At 41.4% G+C, this 18,601-nt stretch overlaps 1 protein-coding gene across 1 annotated transcript in view; it reads left to right on the top strand.

The window, feature by feature from the left end:
- Positions 1-18,601, top strand: part of epha8 (eph receptor A8) — a 416,521-nt gene that overhangs the window by 319,166 nt on the left and 78,754 nt on the right. Inside the window, exons 12-13 of the mRNA XM_048615051.1 lie at positions 2,465-2,526; positions 8,064-8,273. Of these exons, the coding sequence (XP_048471008.1) occupies positions 2,465-2,526; positions 8,064-8,273 (272 nt within the window). The remainder of the gene's footprint in view (positions 1-2,464; positions 2,527-8,063; positions 8,274-18,601) is intronic.

Raw genomic sequence — 18,601 nt, 5'->3', positions numbered from 1 at the left:
GGTGAGTGGCTGGGGGGAGCCTGCAGTTGATGGTGTTCCCATGTACCTGCTACCCTTGCCCCTCTAGATGGTAATGATCATAGGTTTGGAAGGTGTTGTCAAAAGAACCTTGGTGAATTGGTGCAGTGCACCAGAGGGCACATTTCAATGGTGCAAAGTGAATTCAGTAACAGGCATGTTTGAATTAAGGTAAAGCTAAATAACTCCTGCACAGCAGAGATTGAAGGAGAATGTGAAAATGGAAAATTACTAAGAAGAGACAGAAGAAGTCATAGACTGAATGTCATTAAAGAAAGAGAGATTAAGTTTGGTTGGCTCGCCGAGCTGGTTTGTTGTTCTGTCGACGTTTCATTACCATGCTGGGTAATGTCATCAGTGCAGCCTCCGATGAAGCGTCGGTGTGTTTTCCCGCATGGTTTTTAAACTCTGGAGTCAGTTGATCTGGATTGCCTCACTTCCGGTTTTCCTTCGTAGTGGAGTGTATTTGGGGTCGAGTCCTATGTGCTTACTGATGGCTTTCTTCGTGGAGTACCAGGCTTCTAGGAATTCCCATGCCTGTCTCTGATTAGCTTGTCCCAGGATTTTGGTGTTGTCCCAGTCGAATTGGTGGTTTTCCTTATCCATGTGGATTGAGATGAGTGAGTATTGGTCATGTCTTTTTGTAGCCAGTTGGTGTTCGTGTACCCTTGTTGTTAGTTTCCTTCCTGTTTGTCCAATGTAGTGTTTCTCACAGTCTCTGCAGGGGATCTTATAGATTACATTTGTCCTGTTCATGGTGAGGGGTGGGTCTTTAGTTTAGGTGAGCAGTTGTCGTAGAGTTGATGTGGGCGTGTGTGCCACTCTGATGCCCAGCGGTCGTAAGAGTCTTGTGGTTAGTTCCAATGCGTTCCTGATGTAGGGTAGTGTGATGAGTGTGTCGGGGCATGTAGTATCTTCCTGATGTTGCTTGTGTAGGCATCTTCTGACCCAGTTTTTTGGATATCCATTATCCTTGAACACTTGGAAGAGGTATTCTTCTTCCTCATGGCATAGTTCTGTGTTGCTGCAGTGTGTTGTTGCCTGTTTAAATTGTGTTCGCACGCAGCTGTTTGTTTTTCTCCTTTGGACAACACCCTCACCGGAATAAAATTCACCAGAGAGGAGGAGAAGAACAAACAACTCCCATTCCTGGATGTCATGGTAGAGCGCAAGACAAATGGGGAACTCCAAACGAAAGTACACAGAAAAGCCACACACACGGACCAGGTACTGAACTTCAATAGTAACCATCCCAGCACACACAAACGAAGCTACGTGCGAACACTATTTAAACAGGCAACAACACACTGCAGCAACACAGAACTACGCCAAGAGGAAGAAGAATACCTCTTCCAGGTTTTCAAGGATAATGGATATCCAAAAAACTGGGTCAGAAGATGCCTACATGAACAACATTAGGAAGATACTACACGCCCCGACACACATCACACTACCCTACATTAGGAACACATCGGAACTCACCACAAGACTCCTACGACCGCTGGGCATTAGAGTGGCACACAAGCCCACAAGCCCACATCAACCCTACGACAACTGCTCACCTAAACTAAAGACCCACTCCCTGCCATGGACAGGACCAATGTCATCTATAAGATCCCCTGCAGAGACTGTGAGAAACACCACATCGGACAAACAGGAAGGAAACTAACAACAAGGGTACAGGAACACCAACTGGCTACAAAAAGACATGACCAATACTCATTCATTTCAATCCACATGGATAAGGAGAATGACCAATTCGACTGGGACAACACCAAAATCCTGGGACAAGCTAAGCAGAGACAGGCACAGGAATTCCTAGAAGCCTGGTACTCCACGAAGAACGCCATCAATAAACATATAGGACTCGACCCCATATACACTCCACTACGAAGGAAAACCGGAAGTGAGGCAATCCAGCTCAACTGACTCCAGAGTTTAAAAACCATGCGGGAAAACACACCGACACTTCATCGGAGGCTGCACTGATGATGTTACCCAGCACGGTAACGAAACGTCTACAGAACAACATGTAGGCGAGCCAACCAGCCTCAACACCCACAACCCGAGCTACAAATCTACTCCAAAACCTTAGAAAGAGAGATTAGTGTGGGCTTCTGCAGATCAAACTGGGCAAATCTGGATCTGAGTCCTTTTGACAAATGTTGAAAGAATACAAACTGCAGCGTGATGTAGCAACAAACCCAGATAATGTACAGACTGAGCTAGGATCAAAGTGGGCGTCTATTTAGATAGAGCAGCATGGGAAAACAAATCAGTTGTGACAACCAGAAGCTATATATGTCAGAACGCCACAGCCTCATGTTCTCAGTTCTTGTTTAGCATGTGCAGTGTGCCTCTGTTTACTTTAGAATTACTCTGTGTTCAGTCTAGCATGGATAAAGACATGAGACATTTCAATACTTCATGACTATCTCATTTCCAGGTAAACCAGTGATGATAGTTACTGACTATATGGAGAATGGATCGCTGGATTCATTTCTGAGGGTAAGCTTACTTGCACTTATTCGAACAGAATATTCATCGAACTTGGGTTTATACTTCCTATCCCTAGTAAATATTTTCCCTTTTAAAAAGCTATTCATATTGGTTGTTGTGATGAATATATGATCAGATGATTTCATGACAGTATATGATTTGGAGAAATTTGAAACTTGAAGAAAAGAGAAGATTCAAAATGAGCAGAGGGCCAAATTCCTGACTCATTTAATTATTCTTTCGGATAGCCCTTCTCTTTATAAACATGTTTGCCTCTTCTATGCTGCACAGTCTAGTGAAGACAAACAATATTTCATAGCAGTCAGGCTTAAGTCATTTGTTCGAAATTAGATTTTACAACCACTGCCATTTGTAATCTGATTGTGGATCAGGAGTTATGTGCCAAGTTCAAAATGTGACTCAAGTTTTATTTTAAAACTAAATCCAGCTTTACTCGTCACTGATTTAACACTGAAAATGATAACAAATAATATTATCTTTATGCTCACCCACAATAAAAGGCAAAGCTAAATCAAGCCTTCTTGCAAAAATGTTGTATTCAACGGTAATCAGAAAATATTATTAAAATATGATCTATGTATTTTGCTGCGCTTTCAGCCAACACTTCATAAATGCATAAGAGCAGTTCACTGTGAAATTGTAGTACTATTTTCATTCCAATCGAACAGAATTGAATTATGAGTGAAATATTTTATGTTTTGCATACAATAGGCTGATAACTATTTTTCGCCACTTGACCATACACTGTAAGTTGCCCATTGCCGTATGTCTATTGTCAGTGAAAAGGGTATGGTGGCCTTGATCATTGCTTTCACAGTCATTCTCTATATCTAATCAAGAGGTAATGGGTAAAACGAGCTGGAACAGGACAGGGTTTTGATTCAATTTCTGATGCTTGTTGGAAAATAGACAAGAATAAGGCAAATTGTGGGCAAAGACAACCCTTAAATATGATGGGTTTGAGAGCAAGAGAACAAACACCGCAGTCAATGGACTCTTCAACATTTTAGCAGTTGTTTGATATTCTCTGTTTAAAAGCAGATGTATACCTGTTTCCCCACAGTGAGTTTGTTTAAAATTTATCTAAGTCATAGAGCAGATCTGGATAGGAGAACATGCTCTTCTATTTAAATCATGGCCATTGAATGATACTTTGCTGAGCCTTCATAACCATTCTATCTACCATCTATGAGGCAGGCATGAGATGGATTACTTTCAAAACTGTGCAGCTCCAACAACATTCAAGAAGCTCTGCACTATCGAATAAGAAGCTTGATTCAGACCCCATTCACCATCTTCAAAATTGACATTCTTGATGGGACTACCAGCTGGACAAGGGGACACTGAGCTGTAATTCACAATAAATAATCCCTAAAGGGCAAAAGCAAAGTATTGCAGGTTCTGATTATCTGAAATAAAACCAGGAAATTGTTGGAGAAGCTCAGCCAGTCTGGTGCCATTTGTGGAGAGAGAAAAACAGAGTTAATATTTCGTGTGTAGCCGTTTGGAACTCAGTTCTCCATTATTTTTTAATCTCTAAAGAGCATGTTTAACTCAAACGTGAGATTAATTCTTCAAGTGCTTGTAACAAGTGCTCATCTAATCTGTTAAAGATGCATCAAGGGTAAAGTATCAACACACTACATCATTGCTTTGTGCAATTAACTGGACTGTGCAATTTTTCTGGTATCTTTAGTGAGGCTTGTGTTTGGGAAATACAACCACTTGACATACTATATCTGATGTGATAGTCCAGGAGTATTTGCAGTTAAATGGAATTATGTAGAAAATTACAGAGTACATTACCAGCTAACAAATCCACAATGGCTTTTCTTCATCCAGAACACATTGTGAGAAGGAGATACAATGTGGGAAGAATTTTAACTGAAAGCAGCAGATCAGGTTGGAACAAAAACAGAAGTTGCTGGAAAGGTTCAGCAGGTCTGGCAGCATCTGTGAAGAAAAATTTAGTGTTAACGTTTCAGGTCTGGTGATCCTTCCTCAGAACAGGTTTGGGTTGGGTGGTGTGCGATTCGTGTCTGAAAGATCCAATTCTCCACCCAAACTCACTTCATTCTGCCTTTAACTTTCAACGCCAATGGACTACCTTTCCTTTTACTTTATTTCAAAACTATATTTTATTCATAAAAAAGTTTTATTTACATACATAATCACTAGTGCAGTTTGATACTGGACAGTCTTTACATATGGGGAACTAACAAATCCAAAGCATTTCTTACTGTACAACACTATATTTGCATACATTTGAAATATCGGGAGGGTCCAATAACTGAATGGACTCCCATTTAGCTTTACCAGGAAGGCCTTCCCCACTGCGCCTTGGCAGCAACTGCCCCAAGCTTTAGTGCATCCCTCGGCACGTAGTCTTGGAATGTGCCAGTCTGCAACACTTGGTCAAGGTCAGCTCCTTGTTCTGGAACACCAACAGGTTTCGGGCAGGCCAAAGTGCGCCTTTCACCGAGTTGATGGTCCTCGAGGCGCACTCAATGTTTGTCCCGATGTGTGTCCCGGGGAGTCACAGGGTTTGCTCGGGACAAACCTCGACAAGAACCACTGCATCTGTCTCCAGATTTCCTTTGCAAAGGCACATTCCAGCAGAAGCTGTGTGATAGTCTCTACCCACCTGAGCCACTTTGAGAGCAATGTGTAGTGGTGCAGAGAGCCAGGGCGCACATGAAGGATCTCACCACCAGCCAAGTGATTTCAAGGTGCTTGTTGGAAAGTTATGGTGATGAGACATTCTGCCAAATGACGTTGATGCTCTACTCAGGGAATAACCCCACAGGATGCACTGTCTCCTTTTCTCGCAAGGTCATGAGGGTGCTACGTGCTGACTACTCCCTGATGGTCAAAGGTGTTTTTCTTTGCAAATTTCTCCACGTAGGACAGGTGTTACGGAATGGTGATGCTCTGAGCATTCCGCAACAACGAGGCCAGACACTTCGCAACACCAAGGACAGGTAGAACCTCAGTACATTAGGACACTTAGTGTTTGCCGAGTGACTATGCACAGCTTGATGCAGCCACACACAAAGGTGGCAATCAGGATGAGGCTAGCCTTGGGTACATTCTTCCTTCCCTTATCCAGAGCTTCGTACATGGTGTCCCTGCAGACACGGTCCATCATAGACCTCCAGATGAAGTGGAAGATGACTCCGATGACTGCAACAGTCACCTGGGAATAGGCTGGACCTGCGCCATATACAACAACAGAAAGTATCTTACACCTGATGAACAGGTTTTTACCCGCAATGGAGAGGGAGTGGTGTTCCCAAAAGCCCAGTTTCTGCCTCACCTTCGTGTACACTCCTCCCAAGCTTTTGTGCATGCCCCGGCCCCTCCAAACCATATTCCCAACACCTTCAGTAATCTATCCTCACGGTGAAGGGGATAAAGGATCAGTCGGCTCAGTTCCCAGAGAATATGGCCTCACTCTTATCTCGATTTACCTTGGCTTCTGATGCTAGTTCAAATTGGTCACAGATGCTCATAAGTCTGTGCACTGTCAGCGGACCTGAGCAGAAAACAATGATGTCATCCATGTACAGGGAAGGCTTTGACCTGCAGGCCTCCTGGAATAGTCACCACTCTCAATCTCATCCTTCCTGATGAACTTGGCAAAAGACTCCATATAACACACAAACAAGGCAGGAAAGAGTGGACAGCCCTGCCTGACTCCATATTTGATCTGATTCCACCCATTGATTGAGACTGTACTACTGATGTCGGCGTAGAGCAGTTAGATCCAATTGTAGATGTGTGATATCCTGTCAAATACCTTCTCTTGGTCCAGGCTGATGAAGCAGGCATCCATCCCTCTGTCCTGCACATAGGCGATCATATCCCTGACAAGTGTGAAGCTATCAGAGATCGTCCTGCCTGGAGCAGCACGGGTTTGGTCGGGGTGAATCATCGATCCCAGCATAGGCCTGACCCAAATGGTGACGACCTTAGACAGGATTGTGTAATCCACATTCAGCAGTGAAATTGGTCACCTATTTCTAACTTCCTCCCTCTTCCCCCTTTCACTTGTAGATGAGGGTGATGATACCTTTCCTCATAACACATGCTACCTGACAGAAGCACACTGTTGTACACCTCAAGCAGGTCCTGGCCAATCAATCCCACAGAGCCGAATACAACTTGGCCAATAAGCTGTCACTTCAGCGAGTTTTATTCTTTTCTGAGGATTCAAGGGCCTTGGTCATCTCAACACTAACCTTTCTGCAGATTTACCTGTTTGATCATCCTTCGCTGAACAGTTCATCTCCCTTCAAACTTTCCCTACTATGCTCAAAGTAACTTAAGTCAGAGATGGAATGCGAATTTGAATATTCACTTCACAATTTACAAATCTTCAGTGAGGACGATGATGCATATCAGAGTTACATTCTTCACAGTACATGGGTAGAAATCCCAGTTACTACACAGGTTTTCTGAAGAAGACATTTAATGAATAATTCACAACATGCGTCAAAAGTTGTAGCAGAGTTCAATGCGACACATTGTGCTTTAACTAATGAGTTAGAAATTTGAAATTATTTTCAATGTAATCATCCTCTTGACTGAAATGTTTTTTAACTACTGGTTAATATTTATTGTCAGCAAAAATGGATTCTTCCTTTTCATATATGAAAAAATTTCTTCTGGCAAGGTTCAGAAAAGACACTGTATTGTCAAAAGTCCTGCTAAGCCTTGCAACATTGAAACAAATTCTGATATGGGGCAAAACTAATAACTTTTGGCTGTCATTTCAGCAAAGATAGGCTTATTGTGATGCAGACGAGAGCGATAGAATGGTTACAGAAGGGGTGGTGACCATTCGGCCATTACATCTGGGAAGGGACAATGCACCTAGTCTCACTTCCGTTGTATTCCCTGTAGCTCTGCAAGTATTTCCTTTTCAAATAATGATCCAAATTCTTTCTAAAAGCCTAAATTGACTCTGCCTCCACCACACTCTCAGGCAGTTCATTCCTGACCTTACTTACTCAAGTGAATCTGTCTCCACCACGCTCTTGGACAGTACATTCCAGAACCTAACCACTCCAGTGAACCTGCCTCCCCCATAGCCTCAGACAATGCATTCCTGACCCTGACCATACAGCTGGCATGAAGGTTTTCCCTCTTCCGTAAAAAAATGTTTGGGAAGTGCACCATGAGAAGGGGGCGTGATGGTTTGTTGTTTTTTTTACATGTGCTCCACCTAGGCAGGGGGAGTTGGGTCACCTAAATGCCTGTGAGATTTCCTTCACTGAGATTGGCCAGGCAATGATGGTGAAACTTTGCCCTGTCATTTCCTGTCAGTGAATATGTGTTGTAAGATGAAGTTCTGCAATATGGGGACTGCTTGGCACAGATTTTATTGAGCCTCGGACTTAAAACTTTTTGCTCGGATTCGTTTTCTTAAAAAAAATTAAGTCTCCTGTTGTAAAGAATGTCCTTATGGCATCAGCCGAATGGAGTCACTGGAAACAAATTGATTCTTTCTCCTATTGCTATAGAGACACGATGGGCAGTTCACTGTTATCCAACTTGTCGGAATGCTTCGTGGGATAGCAGCTGGAATGAAGTATTTATCAGACTTGGGATACATACACAGGGACCTTGCAGCTCGAAATATCCTCGTCAACAGTAACTTGGTGTGTAAAGTGTCAGACTTTGGGCTCTCCCGAATTTTGGAAGACGATCCAGATGCAGCCTACACCACCACGGTAGGTTTTAGAATTTTAATTCGAGTTTTACTTTCTTGAACATGCTATAGCAAGTGGTGAAAGCCATTAAATAAATATAAGTCTTTTTGTCCTTTATATGTTCAAGTCTTGGAGTTGTTGATGTAAGAGAAGTCTAAAAACGATTGTTTCAGATTTCCAGCATCAACAGTATTTTACCTTTATTAATGTTCTAGCAACTGAGTTCAGCTTCATAGCAGACAGATAAATGACTGTGAGGAGGCAGTGTCATCCTGGTAATGTTCTGGGGAGCAAACACAGAAAATGCATGAGAAACTCTGCAGATCTGCCAGCATCAGTGAAAACTGAAGGGCCTGAGTTTGAACATCTCTCCAAGACTTGAACATATAAAGGTAAAAAAAGGACTTACATTTATTTCATGGCTTTCCCCACTTCCTGCAGCATTTTCAAGTTAAAAGTACTTTTGAAATGGTGTCATTGCCTATGTGTCCTACACTACAACAATCAGTTTTCATACAGCAAGATCCCACAAACAGTAACATGCTAATGATGAAGAAAGCTGTTTGTTTGTGATGTTGATTGATGAATAAATATTGACCAAGACACTGTTGATAGCTTCCTTGCTCCTCTTCACATTGTGCCATGGAGCCCTTAGCTCTAACCAGACAGGGCAGACAGGGCTGTGGTTTATGTCTTGCCCAACACACAACATTGACAGGGGAGCATTCCCACAGTAGTGCACTGGAAGGACAACCGAGGTTGTACAGTCAAATTGCTGAAATTGGATTTTAATCCATAACTTCCTGACACAAGTGAGAGTGTCGTCCATGCCTCAGTGGCTGACACCCAGCTAATGATAAGTTAAGCTAATATTTCAATTTCAGTTCAAAGGTCTATTTTTCAAAAAAAAATCAATTTACATTACAGCCAAGGACTGCACTGAGGCAAGACTGCAAACAATCACTCTGTAATATCATAAAATTCCAAAATGCAAAGTAATAGGTGTAAACAGCAGTGTTGAATAACATATGAATCATTACTTTAGGTCTTTAAGTTTTCAGGATTCAAAGTCAAAGCCTTCACAGTTTTCTCATCATGCAGATGAGATATGGCAATAGATCAGTCTATTTTCAGTTCATTACTGAAGGAATGTCAGTTGTCAAGGAATCTGGTGTGTGGATTTGATACTAAACTGAAAGGAAAAATTACCCCATTATGTGCCGTTTGATGTTGCCTTGTAATGTTTTGTGGCACACAGAATGGGGCCAGTTTTTACCTCTCCGGCTCACAACTTGTTCCATTTTATTCTCCATGAAACTCATGGGATTCCTTAAACATGACATCACCAAAAACTGTTTCTCCGTGTCCTATCTTTAACTAAGTCCATATCGTCGTAACCTGAGGTAACCTGTGTAACATGCTTGCTGAACTTCATTATCTCTAGATTAAGTAATGCTTAAATTTTTAAAATACTCATCCTTGTTTCTATCAGTTTACCTCTCCCTTTGTCTGTAGCTGCCTTTTATATGTCTTAGCCTTTTACCTGGAGATTTTTTGATCAATCCTGTTATTACACACTCTCTCCCGTACCTTGCTGATGTTGTGTTTTGATCTCTTTACATGCGCTTACTGTTACTACAATCCACCTTTTGAGACCCTCTTGACCAAGTTCCATCATCTTGATGCCCCATAATCTTGAGAACGCACCTCTCCATATTAATATAGAGTCGGTATAAAACCTCATGGAACTTGGGAGGCAACATGAATTTACACATGGAAGCACACTCACTTTCCCTGAATTTCAGGGTAAAATACATGCCCAATTGAAATGTTTTTCCACAATGCGCATTCTCTACATATCTCAGAACCACTAAATACAAATTAACCAGGAAAAACAGTCACATTTTTATCATAATTAAGAATAAGGAGATGAATTATGATGTGAATTGCTTTCCTTATTGCCAAAACTCATGTATAGACCCATCCACAAAGCAATTGCATCCTTTGGACCATTTAATAGTTTCATCGAAGGATGTTGATGAAACAATGCTCACTTGGACAGAAAAACTAGTATAAACTCAGATTTTTTAAAAAAATATACAGCAAAAGCAGTTATATTTTACTGAGCTAATCCTGGTAATATATCACAGCATATCTGTGAAGTTGGGGTTTGAGAGGATTAATGTTTCATGCCATAATTGTTGAAAGTGTTCTGTAGAAGTGACAACTTCCCAGACTTTGGATAAATCTGTTGACATTGGATGGGCCTGCCTAGCTCACCGTGGTCTGGGGTCATCAGGTGCCATGTCCTAGAGGCTGGTGGTAGTGATGTTTAAAGGGGAATGGAGCAGACTCTCCCAAGCATGTGCCTGACAGTAGCCTGCACAAGTGGAACTGCTTGATCTCCCAGCTTCTATCTGACATCTTGCCCACCTCTTATGATATGCAAGACAGATCAGAGGTAGGTGACCACCCTTCTATTCTCACAAGTCTTGCCCTCACCTTCAAATATGCCATCAGGAGTTGGAAGATCTATAAAATTCGATACTTGGTGTTCAAACAGAAAGTAGGTTTTAAGGATTCATGTCAATAAAAGGTGTGTAGCACTGTATTGAATTGAATAATTTATTGTCACATGTACTCAATGTATAAATACAGCAAAAAATGTGTACCTTTGCCGTACATACATGGCACCATTCCCATTAACTTAGAATAAGATAAGAAAAAAAGATATGTTAAGAGAGTCCAACTTTTCTTTCCACTGCCAGAGTCCTGCTCTGGGCTTTCCCTAGCCTCTATCTGCATTGTAGGGATTCTGTGATTCTATGATTATTAGGTGCATTTTCTAGCTCCTAACTAATGCAGTGTTGCCACATCACTGTGCTGCTATCGGAGAACAGACACTAACAGTCAAAATCATGTTAGTGAACGCTCACTGCCCAGACAGAAGTCATGAATTTTTCTTATGTCAGAATTATGATGAAGAATGTAGGTCCATTAGCTCTAGATTATCTTCCTCGTCCTGTACTTGGAGATCTCTGATTCTGCCACAACGCTAGCAGAGTACAAGATGCTATGAGCTGTTACAGCTACTCACGCACACTATAAACATCTTGAAACATTACTTCAGATGTCTTCAGACTTTGGAAGGGAACACAGCTTTACCCAATACAGCTTTACAAGTCCCAATATTTTTAGAAGTTGACCATCATAGCCATGGATCTAGTAGATCCGGAAGACAGCCAAGAACAAAGCAAGGTATCCATAGGACCATAAGAAATAGGAACAGGAGTGGGTCATTTGACCCCTCTGGCCTGTTCCACTACTCAGTAGGATGATGGTTGACCTGCGATGCCCCACGTCCATTTTCCTGGCCTTTCCCTGTAACTCTTTATTCCCTCTATCTCAGCCTTAAATATACACAGAGGACTCTGCTCCTACAGCAATGAGTTCCAAAGGCTCTCAACCCTCAGAAGAAATTCTGCCTCATTGCATTCTTAAATTGGCACCCCTTTATTCTGAGACTATGCCCTCTGGCCCTAGACTGTCCCATGAGGGGAAGCATCCTCTCTGTATTATTTAGCCCCTTATGAAACCCCTCATATTTCAATGAGACTACCCTTCATTTTTCTAAACTCCAGTGAGTAGAGTCCTACCCAGCTTAGCCTTTGCTCATAAGACAACCCCTCCATACCGGGGATCATCCCAGCTAAATTGGAGAGTCTGCAAAGTATAGCAAGAGACATCGTATAGGATCTCATGAATAAAATCTTCACTTGTAGCAATAGCTGGATGCTTCCTGTAACATCCTACCAAATGTTGAGGTTGGTTGGCTCGCTAAGCTGGTTTGTTGTTCCGCAGACGTTTCGTTACCGTGCTTGGTGACATCCTCAGTGCAGCCTCTGATGAAGCGTCGGTGTGTTTTCCCGCCTGGTTTTTAAACTCTGGGGTCTGTTGCAATGGATTGCCTCACTTCCAGGTTTCCTCCGTAGTGGAATGTGTACTGGGTCGAGTTCAATGTGTTTATTAATGGCATACTTCGTGGAGTGCCATGCTTCCAGGAATTTTCGTGCTTGTCTCTGCTTAGCCTGTCCCAGGATCTCGGTGTTGTCTCAGTCGAAGTCGTGGTTCTCCTTGTCTCACTCATCTCAATCCACATGGACAAGGAGAACCACGACTTCGACTGGGACAACACCAAAATCCTGGGACAGGCTAGGCAGAGACAAGCATGAGAATTCCTGGAAGCATGGCACTCCACGAAGCATGCCATTAATAAACACATTGAACTCGACCTCGTATACATTCCACTACGGAGGAAACCCGGAAGTGAGGCAATCCATCGCAACGGACACTAGAGTTTAAAAACCAGGCGGGAAAACACACCGACGCTTCATCAGAGGCTGCACTGAGGATGTTACCAAGCACGGTAACGAAACGTCTGCGGAACAACAAACCAGCTCGGCGAGCCAACCAACCTCAACACCCACAACCCGAGCTACAGATCTACTCCAAAACCTTAGAGATCTTACCAAATGTAAACAATCTGCATCCTCACCAGTATTGATCTTTGTCTGAACTCATTTGCCATGAAGTACAGTTTAACTAAATGAAATATAATCACCAGCTGGGCATAGTAGTTCCTCACAGAATGGAATATAGTTATCATTTTCACTTGGAATGTCTTTAACATGAGCTGGAACGTTTAATATCCACTGTAACAGATCTAGGTGGACACATAATTGCCAACTTGACAAGTATTTATTTTAATTTTCTTATGATTTGTCATAATCTCAACTCTTGTTTATCCCCCGTTATAACAGGACAAGACAGATCCCAGAATGAATCCTGGCTTGATAGATCATATTTATTTTTGTTTAATTTGTTAATGTGATTCTTAGTCAAAGGAAATATATTCACGAGGCTTCAGATTTTCTCTTAACCATAGCAGGAGTTTATTATACAAATTAAGGATTAAAAAAATCAACAATCTCTGATTGTTTTTATGACAGTTAGGACGCTGTCTAAATGCATAGCTAAGCATAGTTTCAAACTGTTTCCCGACACTATCCATTACAGAGGTTCAAGTCCAAAGAAGTTAAATCCCTACCTCAACTTGTTCGCATTCTATTTAACTGACTCCAGACAGTTTTCACAAAATTTGAGTCTTTTCCAAATTGTTGACATAAGTCTGGCAGTCTAAATTTCCTTAGAACTAATAACCTACAGATTTCTAACTAAACTCTTGCAGCTTAAATGTTGTACAAACTAGAGCCACCTATTGAATTGACTTGTTCCAGAACTCAAACTATATTTGCTTCTGAATTCAACACGGGTGTATTCTGAACTGAATTTAAAAACAAAACCTTAGTCATCATAAATTATTTTAAATGGGAATAAAAATTCATGGCTTTATGTATTTACTTTACCTGTCACAAATCCAACAGTATAAGTATCATTCCATTAACACTGTCCTCAGGTGCCTGCTCCCTGCCAAAATACTCAACTTAAATCACTATTCCAGAAGCAATCATTGAATTCCCACAATGTGGAAACAGGCCATTCAGCCCATCGAGTCTACACAGCCCTTTGAAGGGCATTCTGTGAAGACAGGATGACATGGATTGGTAACAGAATTTTGAAGGTACAGGACATTTAGGATTGGCGGGAAACTAGGAAAAGTTGGAAGGATAGCTCCATTAGTTAATGATGAAATTAGCATACCAGAGAGCAAAGACCTAAGCTCAGGGAACCAAGATGTGGATACAACTTGGTAGGAAAGAGGAATGATGAGGGTAAAAAAATCACTTCTGGGAAGCTGGTGAGCGGGTTACTTAAAAATAACCATATGATAAAGTTAGAAATAATGTAAAAATAATGACAGCTTTTTAGAAAGTCAGTGATACATGTGGAAGAATTCACTCTACATATTGATTACACACTGTACATTACATATTATAAACATTATTGCACAAAATAAAAGCTCATGGTGCAGGGGTAACATATTGACTTGGCTCACAGGAAGCAGAGAGTAAGTGTAAGTGTGTCATTTTTAGGCTGGCAATATGTAACGAATGATGTGTCGCAGAGATCGGTGTTGGGACCTCAGTCGTTTATAACTTGTATAAATGACTCAGATCAAGGGACAGAAAGTATGGATGCCAAATTTGCTGAAGACACAAAGATAGGTGGGAAAGTAAATTATGAAGAGATACAAGGATATCATAAAGAGATATCGATAAGCTAAGTGAGTGGGCAAAGGTATGTATAGTGGGATGTAATGTGAGAAAATGCAAAATTGATAATTTTGGCATGAAGAATAAACAAAGCATATTTTCTAAATGGTTAGATATTACACAGCTCTGAGGCGCATAGGGATCTGGGTGTCCCAGTGCATGGATCACAAATTGTTAGTATACAAGTTCAACAAGTAATTAGGAAAATTAATAGAATGCTACCATTTATTGCAAGGGGTGTTGACTACACAAATAAGGAGGTTGTATTTCAGTTATACAGGGCATTGGTGGGACCATATCTGGAGAACTGTGTACAGTATTGGTTACTGTTGCAAAGTTGAGTAGAGTACTTGCAAATTGGAAGACATGATGTTAGAATTTGTTTTTAAAAATGATAGGGGGTAAAGAGTGCATGGTTTCTTTAAAAGATGATGTGTTTTTCTAAGCTTGGAAATTAAAAAAGTGTCTGCAGGCAGCTGCAGATGCACAGACAGTTCTGAAATTGAAAGGTATGTATCAATGGTTGTGTGGTTGTCTTGTTTTGATGTTAAGGCAACCAGCTTGAATATCAGCAGTTAATTTAAACGAGGCATCTAGAGACTGAAAACCATTTGAATTTAAATCTGATGGTGTTGACAACCTTGGACCAATCCTACTTTAAGAAAATTGACAGGTCATCAAGGACACATAAGAAGAGGATGTTTGAAAATCAGGGTGAGAGTGAACTGCCATCAGAAGACTTTAGGCTCTCTGATTAAGCACCATCTAAAAGGTACCACAGCTAACTTAGGTAATATTCTTGACAGAAGGATTCAACAAAGAATTCCTGACTGAAGAATAGCGGAAAAAGCACAGAACATTCTGGAAGACACATACTGATTATAGTTTTGAGACTCTAAGTTTTAATTTATGTTTTTCTTATTAATTTGGTTTATATAAGTGGGACTTAGTTAATCATTGGGTCACAGAGCACAGAAGCAGACCCTTTGGTCCAACTCATCCATGCCAACCAGACATTCCAACGTGACATCTTTCAGCAATTAAATCTCCCCTGGCATTTAGACCTTAGCAACTTTGTTGAATTTGTGACAAGTGCAACTGAAAAAAAATAAAATTGCTTCCCTACTTTAATATGTAGCAAACATAGACCGTAACTTATGACATTTCTGACTTTGATGCGCTGTTATTGGAACAGCATACCATTAGAATTTTGTTTTATTCGGGAATAGTTACTGGTTGGGATGAATTGTTTGGTTTGTTAGTAGTTCTGTTAATTTGATTACTGTTAGAGTTAGATAGATAAACTGTTACCTGTCATTTGTGAAGTGACTGTCAGAAGTTCATTTTATTTCACCTTTCCTTTATAGCAGATTGGGAGGTGAGAGGCAGGTTATACCTTGAGCAGATTACGAGGCAAAACGAGCTTCACTGGGTGTTTTGATTTTAATTAGCAGAGGGTTTTGACCTCCCCTCTGTGAAAGTCATCTTGTTTAAGGAAGGATGTAAATGCTTTGGAGGCAGTTCTGAGAAGGTTTGCTCATCTTGTGCCTGCGATGGGTGGGTTGGCTGATGAAGAAGGGTTAGACATGGCTAGGTTATATCCGATGGAGTTTAGGAGAGTAAGAAGTGACTCGATTAAAACATATAAAACATAGAAAATAGGTGCAGGAGTAGGCCATTTGGTTCTTCAAGCCTGCTCCACCATTCAATATGATCATTGCTGATCATCCAACTTAGTGCCCTGTGCCTACTTTTTCCTTATACTATTCGATTCCTTTAGTCCTAAAAATTATATCTAACTCCTTGAAAACATTCAATGCTTTGGCCTCAATCGCTCTTTGTGGAGGTGAATTGCACAGGCTCACCACTGTCTGCATGAAGCGAGTTCCTCTCATCTCAGTCCTAAATGGCTTACCCTACATCCTTAGGCTGTGGCAGCTATTTTGGACTTCCTGGTCATCAGGAACATCTTCCTTACATTTACTCCGTCTAGTCTTGTTAGAATTTTGTAGATTTTGAAAGATTCCACCCCCCCCAACAATTCCTCTGAATTTTAGTGATTCCTGTTGTAACCAATCCGGTCTCTCTTCATACGTCATTACCACCATCTCAGGTATCAGTCCACTAAACTGTTGCCGTCCCTCAATAGCCAGAACATCCTTCCTCAAATAAAGGAGACCAAAACTGCACCCAATACATCTCACCAAGTCCCTGTAGTAGTAATAGGTTGCCATAGTCTTGCCAGACCATAAGGCTGCTCCCTCATTAGAGAGAGACAGTTGGTGGTCATAGAGATCATAAAATCCCTACAGCACAGAAATAGGCCATTTGGCCCAACAAGTCCACACCAACTCTCCAAAGACCATTCCACCCAGCCTTACCCCCTAACCTTATCCCTGTAATCCTGCATTGCTCATGGCCAATCTATCTAACCTACTCATCCCTGAACACTACGGGCAATTTAGCATGACCAATCCCCCTAACCTGCACATGTTCTGAATGTGGGAGGAAACCCACAGAGACATGGGGAGAATGTGCAAACTTCAGAGATGGTCATCCGAGGGTGAAATTGAGCCCAGGTCCCAGGCACTGTGAGGCAGCAGTGATATCCACTGAACCACCATGCTGCACTAACTTTAAACTGAACGCTAGAGTACCTCAGGTGAGGGGAGAGGCCTTCATGGTAACCTCAGCCAGTGTGGCGATTGAACCCAAGCTGTTGGCATCACACTGCAAACCAACGATCCAACCAACTGACCTAAACTGACACCCCTTCATGTAGCTGTACAATTGTGGTAAGACATGTATTCAAATCCTGTCGCTATAATGGCCAACAAACCATTTGCCTTCTTTGCTGCCTGAGGAGTGAAGTCTTGAGATGTCTTGACAGTGTAAATGAAGAGAGAATATTTTGTCTTATGGGAGAATATGAAACTAAGAGTCACTTTAAAAATAAGTTGGCCCATTTGCCATAAGGTTATTTTTTTTCTCTCTCTCTGAGTCTCTGGTACTCTTCCTGAAAAACTGGCAGCAGAGTCCTTGAATATCTCAAAACAGACGTAGTTAGATTCTTAGAGATAGTAAGAACTGCTGATGCTGGAGCCTGAGATAACAAGGTGTGGAGCTGGATGATCACAGCAGGCCAGGAGCATCAGAGGAGCATTTCTGATTTCGGGTCCAGACCCAAAACGTCAGCTTTCCTGCCCCCCTGATGCTGCCTGGCCTGCTGTGTTCATCCAAGTCTACACCTTATTATCTGTAGTTAGATTCAGGCAAGGGGATTAAAAAAAAATTATCAGGAGTAGGTAGGAATGTAGAGTTGAGATTACAAATGAATCAGTCTGGTGCAGAACAGGTTCAAGGGGCTGAATGGCCTACTCCTCTTAATTTGTATGTTCATATGTCAGTTCAGTACTAATAATGCTGCCCAGGAACAAAAGGTTATATATTATCCAAAATAATCAGGCTGCGGCTAACTATTCAAGTTGCAATTTATATGCTGTAATTTTGATCCAAAATGAGCCATGTTGCAATCCCCCTCCACCCAGCAGTAATGTACATTGGCAAAACACCAGAATATGTGTTAAAATGGGCTTGATTGGCAAATGTGATTATCACCATTTTCAAATGATTATTCAAGTTTTGAATTAAAGTTGTCCACAAAGATTTAAACTGAGTGCCTAATTGGTCCCCTGAAGGAATTGTATTGAAACTGATATTCCGTCACAACTGGCCAAGAGGATTAAGTATCTTAGCACCTTATTGGTTTTGGCATGGCCTGCAGTACAACTGACAGCTGACTTTGCATAGACATGGCCACTGCTTTTTGGCGACAGAATCAAGTTCTGTTTTCATTTGATTGGATTGCAAGAATTTTAGTGTTGCTGCAGGGTATGATCATCACAATCTGAGATTCAGTCTATTTTTCATGTAAATGGAAACCAGTGGTCATAAATTGGGAGCACTGTTTGTGGTGATTGAATCCGTCAGATTCTGTTCTTGTTTCATAGGCATCATATTCTGAAATTCTTGCCATTTTCTGCAGAAAGTTGAACTCACTGGAATTGTTCACATTCCGAAAACAAACCAACACTTAGTGGATATTTGACTACCATT

The sequence above is a fragment of the Rhincodon typus genome, chromosome 31, assembly GCF_021869965.1.
Source record: "Rhincodon typus isolate 14 chromosome 31, sRhiTyp1.1, whole genome shotgun sequence".
Lineage (NCBI taxonomy): Eukaryota > Metazoa > Chordata > Chondrichthyes > Orectolobiformes > Rhincodontidae > Rhincodon > Rhincodon typus.
Note: the sequence above shows the minus strand (reverse complement) of the source record. Positions and strands in the feature narration are given on the sequence as shown.